At 32.5% G+C, this 10,252-nt stretch overlaps 1 protein-coding gene across 1 annotated transcript; it reads left to right on the top strand.

Annotated features, from left to right (window-relative positions):
* The first annotated feature begins 1,738 nt into the window (after nt 1–1,738).
* Nucleotides 1,739–8,371, top strand: LOC149082801 (transmembrane protein 205-like). The gene is made up of 4 exons (XM_089235962.1): nt 1,739–1,905; nt 4,689–4,873; nt 6,263–6,423; nt 7,557–8,371. Exons 1-4 carry the CDS (start codon nt 1,766–1,768, stop codon nt 7,842–7,844), a joined length of 774 nt encoding a protein of 257 aa, XP_089092088.1. The 5' UTR covers nt 1,739–1,765; the 3' UTR covers nt 7,845–8,371.
* The last annotated feature ends 1,881 nt before the right edge of the window (nt 8,372–10,252 follow it).

The following is a 10,252-nucleotide window of genomic DNA, read 5'->3' as shown; positions in this document are numbered from 1 at the left end:
ATCAAACCCGTGTGCATTTGTTATTCATGTGAATTTTCTAACACTTTTAGCAATTGTTTTAAACAAAAACCTTCGTAATACATTAAATCATAAGTTTTAAATACATGGATAACTTAATTATTTTCAACTATGGAAACTTTCTTGAACTGTGTAGGGGGGTGGGGGAAGGATATCAATAGTCAACCATTCAATGATCTCCTTACGACCAATTTCTTTGATAAAAAAACTAATTGTATAACAGTACCGCATATGTTGGAATTTTGCACAAAAAAGATAAAAAAAAAAGAATTCAAATTAAAAGTCAATTTTCTATGCAATATTGTATGAATATTTGTATTAAATTTAAAAAATATATATCTATTTTTGATAACTCTCCAGAACAGGGTTAAAAAAAATACATGTATGAATGCGAAGGATTTTCAAAAGCTTTTTTCCGATTTTAATAATAACTTGCGTGCCAATGGCTTTGCATCTTCCAACTTGGGATTCAAAATCACCCACGCTCCAGTTTGAAACTACATGGGCTGTTGGGTGGAGATTTCTTTCTTTTTTTTTATCTGCATACATAGCATCGAGACATGAAAATAACATAAGAGCTAAGAATTCGAATTCAGAGAAAACACGTTTCCTTTGATTACTGACAATTAACACGTCGTTTGATATATAGTTTTCACACTGGTAATTTTTCAATATTTTTCATTTTCTCCAGTTTTCGCACATTTCAGAATCTTTGACTTCCAATGCTCGTGATGCAAATTATCTGCGGAACAAGTGGTAAATTCCGCAATTTTGGTTTGCCATAATCAGAAATGTTTTGCCTTTGGAACAATGTTCGTGTTTACTGGAGAACAATTGTCCGATTTCTTTTAAATTTTTCTAATCTTGCTTCTAAATTCCAGTGAGAATTTCGTGCATACATGTTTAAATGTAATGTATAAAGATCTTTTTCAGGGGATATATATTATTTAAATTAATTTTGATATTTGTTTAGATTATAATATGGAAATTAATGGTCAGTGATAGCAATAAGGAATGGAAATGAGGAAATTCATTAAATATTTTATTCTAGATATTATGGCATTTATAAATTATTCATTTCATTGCAAATATTTTTCGAAGAAAAGAAAATAATTAAGAAGAAAGATAATAAATTATTTTAAAACATAAAAAAGCAAGCAATATTAAACATTTTAAAATAAAATTGTTTGACAATGAAATGAATCAATTTATCTTCATTGAAATTGATCGAATTATAACTAACAGAAAAAAAATTCAATCAGTTTCAAAAATATTCGAAATTCATTTTTTACCAATCGGATGAAAACTATTGTCTTTTTTAAAGGGAAAATATTATTTTGAAAGTTTCCTTCATTTTATATTTTCAGGAAAAAAAAGAGAAAATCGAATCATATTTTATATCTTATAGATAATATCGTCGCAGATATCAAAAATCTCTAAACACGTGTTTGCGACGTTTCAAAATGGGCTCTCTACGTCAGTTTACAAACATCGTAAAAATCCATTGGTGCAAACAACGGCAAGTAGGATGTGCTCAAGAAGAGCGTTAACCAATCGCATCATTCGAAGACGGTCACATGTGAATTTCGCGCCTTTTTCGTCGTCTTCCTTCCCCTTACCTTCCCCCCCGACGTGACGGTTTATATAGAAGCGACGATGGAGGAGATGATGCAATGAGATCTTTTCGAACTTTTTTTTTATTTTTTTGTCGAGAATAAAAGTCGACGATCTTGAGAACGGCAAGACAATGTCACTTCGGGATCAACATTCGCAACAACGCGGTTCAATATCGCACCTTGATCTATCTTTCTTGCGTTTATCTAGTGGAACAATGTGGAGCAAATCCGTAATTGCTAAATTGATGGTCCCGCACCGGATACATATTGTGTAAGTCTATCAATTTATTTATTTATTTTATTCAATTTTTATTTCTAATCAATTCATTCAATTTTTATTTCTAATCAATTCATTCAATTTTTATTTCTAATCAATTCATTCAATTTTTATTTCTAATCAATTCATTCAATTTTTATTTCTAATCAATTCATTCAATTTTTATTTCTAATCAATTCATTCAATTTTTATTTCTAATCAATTCATTCAATTTTTATTTCTAATCAATTCATTCAATTTTTATTATTTATTCAATTTTTATTTTTTATTCAATTTTTACTATTTATTCAATTTTTACTAATTTATTCAATTTTAACTAATTTATTCAATTTTTACTATTTATTCATTTTTTATTTATTCATTTTTTATTTATTCAATTTTTATTATTTATTCATTTCTTATTTATTCATTTTTTATTTATTCAATTTTTTTATTTATTCAATTTTTATTATTTATTCAATTTTTATTATTTATTCATTTCTTATTTATTCATTTTTATTTATTTATTCATTTTTATTTATTTATTCATTTTTATTTATTTATTCATTTTTATTTATTTATTCATTTTTATTTATTCAATTTGTTAAATTTTTATTTTTTATTCAATTTTTCTTATCTATTCAATTCATTCAATTTTTCTCATTCAATTCATTCAATTTTTCTCATTCAATTCATTCAATTTTTCTCATTCAATTTTATTAAAATTTTCATATTCAATTTCATCAAAATTTAATTATTCATTCATTTTTATTCCATATAATTTTAAAAATAAATCAAAACTATGCAGGGCCTAATTTATGCCTTTGAACCTTAAAATAGTTGATATAAAATGTAATTTTTATATTTTTAATGTAGTTTAAATTGTGAAAATTTTAAATATTAAGTATAAGTGATATTTAGTTTTATTTCATAGTGATATTTGATAGTTTATATTTGATCACTTCAGTGATTAAATATAAACAATCAAAAAATCTGTCAAAAAATATGAAACAAAATTAAAATTTTGATCATGAAATCATAAATTCGTAGTTTAAATGAGATATGTTTTGCTACCATATATCTATTACATTCATTCTTACATAAAAATGGCATTTTTCCCTCAAGTAAATCAAAACATAAATTTTATTTTATTCTCTATATTTAAATTTAAAATAAAATTCATCGTTAATCCAAGCATTTAGTGTCAAAAAATCGAATTGCAATAACTAAAAAATAATAATTCAAAACATATTTGAAGCACAAAAATTTACTTATATATTAATTGTTTTACTACAGAATTTAGTTCCAAATAATTTGTCAAATAAATTGTTACGCTCATTTTACTGCATTGTGATGAATATTACATTTTATATTAGTATTGTATAAAAAAAAGTCATTCTATTGAAATAAATTGGAAGAAATTCATCATATTCATATAAGTTTGTAGAAAATATAATAACTATTATTCACACAAATTTGTGGAAAGTTTATTAATTATTTTTTTAAATAAAATTTGTTAAAAAAATTAAATTTTTTTTCATGAGAATTTTAAATTTCACTTTATTAACTTTTCTACAAAACATTGATTAATTCGGATGAAAAATCAAGGAATATCAGACGTTTTCATTGTATATTTCGACGATGTAAATATTCTCACCGGTTGCATCAGAATATATTTTTTTTCTCTGGAAACTATTAACCGAAACAAAAGAAAGGAAAGAAATTTTTTTCTTTCTATTTCTTGAGGGCAGACGCCGTTCCACCTCGTCTACACTACACTACATTGCACGCAACATCGCGTGTGTCTCGCGTGATGCGTCGACCCTAATTACTGTTTCATGTCTACCCGAATCCTACCTTGAAATATATGGATGGCGTCTGTGGGTCCCGGAACCTCCGACAAACTTTCAAACAGAAGAAAAGAAATTCAACCACGAGACAGAAAGTCGTCTTCCGTTTAAAAGGTTATTAATAGAAATTCCGTTCTTATAAATAACTAATACACAAATTAAATTAATTCCATTAAAACACCCACTATTTTCTGTAATTCCTATTGTTATTGGAAAGAAAAAGACAACAACAACACTGAATTTTATATTTTTATTCAAAATTTTGAATTAAAAAATATATTTGGATTATTTTCTTTTCCCTGAAAACAATACATTATTAATTTTGTATAGGTATTATATATTTTTGGAATGTAAAATTTAATTTAAAATTTTAAATGTAAAATTTTATTTAAAAGTTTTACATACAGCAAAACCCCTCTTAACGGTCACCTTTCTTATGTGATCACCCCTGTTTTACGGTGAAATAAAAATCTCCCGGCAAAAAACCCAATTTAAATTATATATTTCGAACCTCTGCTTAACGGACACCCTCAGATCCCATTTTCATCATAAAACCCCTGCGTGGACACCAATAGTTGTAATTTTGGTTCAAACTGTGCTCACTAGATGACAGCGCAGGTTCTAATGTTTGATGTAATTTTTGGCTATTTTGAATGAAATTTTGTCTTGAAGTTTGAATATTTAGTAACTCTGATGTCAGCATCTTGTATTGGCAGAGAGAAATTTCTCATTTTCAAATACTTAACACACTTCACTATTTTTAATACTGTGTGTATTTTACAGTATCGACAGGAGCCTCCCCTCAGATACGATCACCCACCCCTCTTTTACGGATAAATTTTTTTTATCTCGTGTGCGTCCGCAAAACAGAGGTTTTACTGTATTTGATATATTTTCTCATTTCTTTTAGAGTAAAATAATGATTGTAGTAATTCTCTGATTATATAGGGTCTTGGTGAAATTAGCGAAACCAGCAAATATAACCGCAGTCATCCTGGCGTCGATCCTAGCTCTAATTGTATTGCCATCTGAACCAAAACTTACGTGGCAACCGTCGAAACTGACAGCATTGCTCTATGTCAGCTCGTTCTCTACGCATTTTGGTACGCAAATATGGATGACTTTCATATCAGGTAATTCATCTTTTTTTCCCTTCTATATATAAGTTTCATTCATCATTCCATTTATCATTATCTGCAATAGAACTATTGCGAACGCGTCGTGCAATTATCTTCTTTCCTCTCTTTCTGGCAAAGAAGAAAACTACTGCGCATTGGGCTATTTTGGTCAACATATCAATAGCAGATGAACCATCGGTCAATAGTTCCATGGATTATTTTTAGGATATCTTAGTTTACTTTCTGAATAATCAAAACAGATTTCATTATTGCAATCGCTTTAGGGCAAGGGTGTTCAACCTTTAGGAGAGTACGGGCCACTTTATTGGTTTGAAAAGGTGTCGCGGGCCACTTAAGTGATCTAGAACCGCAACGCAGGCATTTACGTGATCTGTAAATGTGTCATGGATCACTTAAAGGATCTGAAAATGTGCCGCGGGACGCCTAATGTGAACTGGAATTGATCGGCGTGTAATATAAGTGATGTGGAGCTCAACCGAGGTTAACTTAAATGATTTGAAATTGTGTCACAGGTCACTTAAGTGAACTGTAAATGTGCCACGAGCCGCTTAAGGGATCTGCAATTACGTCTTGGGCCACTTAGAAAATCTAAAAACGTTCCGTGGGCCACTTGAGCAATGTGGAACTGCACCACGGGCCCGTCAAGTCACCCGTAATTGTGCACTTAGTTCATTTTTGCAACATTAGATTTGAGGTCGCTTGGCCACATTTGACCCGCGAGTCATGTATGGTTGAAAACAAGGGTGCTCAACCTTTAGTGGAGAGCGAGCCAGTAAATTGGTTTGGAAACGTGTAGCGGGCCACTCAAGTTGTCCAGGAATGTGCCTCGAGCGACTCGGGTGATGTGAAAATGTGCCGCGGAAAAGTGATCTAGTAATGAGCTTCAAGTCACTTAAATGATCTTGAAATGAGCCAAGAGCCACTAAAATGACTTACAAGGACGCCGCGAGTCGCTCACGTGATTTGGAAACGCGATTTTTTTTGTCGCTTAAGTTACTTAGATTTGTGCCGTTGGCAGCTTAAATGCTCTGGAAAGGTGCCACGTGCCACTTAAGTGATTTGATAATCTTTCTTGAGTAATTTGTTTATTTGTCACGGGCCACATTTGGGTCGCAGACATCACTCGAAAGCATACATGCTCAACCTACCGCCTGCCATAATTCACAAACCCCATATTATTATGTATCTCGAGTGCAAGAAACCAGTAACGCTTATATTTTTAAAATTAAAAAAAAAATTTAAAAAAGTTCTGAGGACAAAAGAAATTTTTTGAATCTATTTTTAAAGACAATTTTGCATTAATTTGTTTGAATTCAATTCATTCACGTACAGAACCCATTTACGTACTGAATAATGAATATGTTTTTCAATTTTTCTTTCCAGGAATCGTTCTGTTCTTCAGGCTACCAAGAAAACTCTTCGGTATGGTACAAAGGCAGTTATTCCCGAACTATTTCTTACTGAACACCGTCCTCGGATTTATTACTCTATGGACGTTCATGTTGCACAACACAACACATGCGAGCGACGACTTATCCCTTCAGGTGAGAATAAATAAATTTATGAGTGTTATTTTTGTTTTGTTTTTTCACAAAAATAATCACGTGACGTCAACCAGTGATAAACTTAACAACACAACACCTTGAATTTGCGTAGTACAAGTTAATTTTCTTTAAAGATATCACGATTTTATCCAATGGCAATTAATTCGGTGTTTATCCGATGGCAAGTTGAACAAACAACAAGTTGAACGAATAAATAACGCGTGGGTTGTATTGCGCAGTCTTCTTACATACTACGTAAGAAGTGCGTTACTGTGTGGGCGGGAAAGTACACAGGATTAGGTTATCACACCTGTATTCGGTAAATTTAGTGAGTTGCAGTACGCAACTGCGTACTTTTTAGCTCAGACTTGTACTGAAAGCGTTCTAGACCATACATGCTTAACCCATGGCTAAATGTGGCCCGGGAAATATTACCAAATCACTGAAGTGGCCCGCAAAAGATTAACAAATCACTTAAGTTGCTCGCGACATATTTTTAGGACTTTTTAAGCTGCCAACGGAACATATCCACATAACTTCAGAGATCTCAAACGCAATTCCAAATCACTTGAGTGGCCCGAGGTACAACATCATTTCTCGCAAGTGGCACACGTGGTACATTTGCAGATTACTCGAGTGGCCCGCGGCACGCTTCCAGATCCCTTGCGGGGCTCACAACGCATATAAACTTAAGCGGCCCGTAAAATATTTACAATTCACTTAAGTGTCGAAATATTTTTAACTTGAGCTGCCCGCGTCATTTTTATTGATCAATTCGAATTGCGGGAGTATTTCCAAATCACTTAAATTGCCCGCGGCACACTTTCCGATCACTTGAGTGACTCGTGGCACATTTTTAGAAAACTCAAGTGGCCCGCGCCGTGTTTCTACATTAATGAAATGGCCCGCATTCCGTAAAAGGATGAGCATCCTCGTTCTAGATCAATCAAATCTCAGCAATCGAAATTTCAAGTTATTCGGAAATAGTACACATACTGAAATTATAACAATAAATATTTTTCTAATTTTGTGTATTTTTAGAATTTTAATTTTTTTTTAAATTTCACTTCTGTGTATTTTTAGAACTTTATCTCAATTTTTAATTATCAATATTTTTTTTTATCTTTACATAGAAATGGGCTCTATGCGTTTGTTTCGCCTGCGACTTGCTGGGAATGGTATACATCGTCCCTGACATGATTAAAACCATGGAAAGACGGAGCGCGATTGAAGAGAAACTGAACTCGACCCATCAAACTGACTCTGTGGCCGAACTCAAGAAATGCCCTCAATACTTCGCCTTGCATAAAAGATTCCGAAGGTTCCACGGGATCTGCGCCATCGTCAATTTCATCGCGATGTTCTGCAACTCACTGCATATGTACCACCTGGCCTGGAAAATTCTCAGCACCATCACATGATGAACGGACATTTACCATCTTCTTGAGCACTTAGATTATACTCTCACGAACCGACCGGTACCAGAAGCTGGTACTTCGAAACGTTCAAAGTCACGACAAGAGATGGAGTCACCCAATATACTCGTAGGATGAAGAACCTGGAGAATATGATGCTAGAGACCAGACCCGGGCCCAATTTAAAGGCTGAGGAATGCGTTCATACACAAAATTTGTTCAATGAAACCGAACAAGGACACTTAAAAATTTCTTAGTTTTATTTTTCTGTGTTTTTTTTTATATACGTGGCGTCTTATTTATTACGAATGCCAAAGCGATATTTGAACGATATTCGCCGTTTTGTATAAACTTTATTTATTCCTCGATGGCACCCGCCATTGTTATTTATTCGATCGGTCGTCGACGGCCGTTTATTTCGACAATCAACGCAATTTGTGATACAATTTGTGGATGTTGTGTCTTATTTATTAATTAACCTGTGGTTTTCCAGGTGGAATATATGCAATGAATAAATTTGATACTTTTATAATAACATGTGGTCTTTTTCTGGTTTTTGTTTACTCAATTATTTTCCTTCAGAAAATTCAACTCTAAAAAAATGGACGAATTAAATTTTTGATTGAAATTATGAATAATCAAGGCAAGAAGTCATTTTATGTTGTTTCTAACTTAAATATCCGTAGTTAATCAAACGTCAGTCTGTGTATGAACATATGTGGAAATATTACATCATGGGCCCCCTTGCGGCCCTGGATGGGAACACGGCAGGTGATTAAGGGAGCCACAGAGACTGGTAAAAGAACAGATAGATGTGAAGCAATCACGTCTCTTCAACGCATGGCCTACGTGTCACATGTGATTCTCGGACTTTTTTGTCTTGACTCGCCCAAGAAGAGGCATACGTAATTATTAAAATCCGGAAAATCTCCTTCGTGAGAAAAATAGTTTAAGAATATTAATTTCTAGATTGGTGAAAGAAAAAAATCATAATTTCATAATTGTTAAAAATCATAACTGATAGAAAAACAATGCCAGAATTGATGAAAGAAATTATTTCATAATCACTTCTCTAAAAAATGTTAGAATCATTTATAAATTTAATTAGAAATATTTTTTTTTCAAAAGCTAATTTAATTTCGGAATGAATGAAACCATTCACTAATTCAAGGAGCCCCCCACCCCACGTTGAAAACGCCCACCGCCCTTTTTCCCATCCTTTAAGACGCAGATTGCAGATAACATGAAGTCCTTACATACCATGTGCTATAAATCTAAATACCGCTGTATAACTTGTTGGCCCGCCGGCTTAATGGAAATTTTCAGTTTGACATTATTCTTGCATCTGGCCTCGTGAGTGATAAAAGAGACCTTTTAGGTGATAAAGGTGAACTTTAATAATCATAGAAAAAAATATTTATACAGTGGGGCTGGTCCGATTAATCGATTAATAGTTAATCACAGTTAAAAATTTTATTTGATTTAATCGAATCGATCAATCCGTTCAAAAATCGATTAATTTTTTTTTTAAAGTTAAATTCTAAACTTGATTTATTTGACTAAACCGATTAAATGTCTTAAATTATGTTCCTATACATAACATTTCAGATAAGTGACCGTATTTAAAAATATTTAAGGCAACTGAATCTACGTCCAAATGACAACTTTTTTCGAAAACTGATGAAAATGGTTTCATAAATTCATTTGAGAGAATTTTTTACACAGAATCCAAAACTACTTTATTTTTGTCAATGCAATATGTATATAAGTAACAACAAAATTACGGCCGATTCAAATCATCTGTATAACTATGGTTTCGAAGACGACAAACAATTTTTCAAACGCGTTTTTCGTAGATTCATTTTTTTGTTTATACTTTATTTCACGTAAAACCTAATTTCTCAAAAACTATGCAAGATATTCTCATGAAATTATTCAACAGCGTCCCAGATAACGTTAGCTGTGCAATGAACTAGGTAGGATCTTGGCCGCATGTTTAGAATTTAATATTTTACAGCTGTTTGAATGAAAAAATTTGAATTTCTTGTGAAAATTCCCATATTGTTTCGCGAAAACTGCCATATCTCAGAAAATATTTTCTGTATCCAGGACCGCAATTGGGGGAGGGGGGCAAGTGTGGTCTCGTGCCCGAGACGCTGGACCCGAGGGGGGGGGGTGCAAATTTCATTCTGAAATCTCTTCTTCAACATTACAAGGGGGCGTCAAAATGCGTGCTGGCCCCGGGTGACCAAGCATCTAGTTGCGGCCCTGTATATATCTTAAAACTTTTAGTTGATTAAACAGATAACAGTCGTAGAAACATAATATCAAAATTATTTGAATAAATTGTGTGGTTTTCCGTATACAGTGTTTGGCGTAAGTACTGAAAATGAGACAATTTTGAGGACACAATT

Source organism: Pholcus phalangioides, unplaced genomic scaffold (genome assembly GCF_987345545.1).
Source record: "Pholcus phalangioides strain wild (caught in Gottingen) unplaced genomic scaffold, Ppha-v1.0 ptg000009l_1, whole genome shotgun sequence".
In the NCBI taxonomy this organism is placed as follows: domain Eukaryota; kingdom Metazoa; phylum Arthropoda; class Arachnida; order Araneae; family Pholcidae; genus Pholcus; species Pholcus phalangioides.
This window is presented reverse-complemented; position numbering and strand designations above follow the sequence as displayed.

Coding starts and splice junctions, on each gene's coding strand:
- LOC149082801 (XM_089235962.1), top strand. CDS start 1,766: ATGTCACTTCGGGATCAACATTCGCAACAACGCGGTTCAATATCGCAC. Junction 1,906..4,688: donor CCGCACCGGATACATATTGT/GTAAGTCTATCA, acceptor CTGATTATATAG/GGTCTTGGTGAAATTAGCGA. Junction 4,874..6,262: donor ATGGATGACTTTCATATCAG/GTAATTCATCTT, acceptor TTTTCTTTCCAG/GAATCGTTCTGTTCTTCAGG.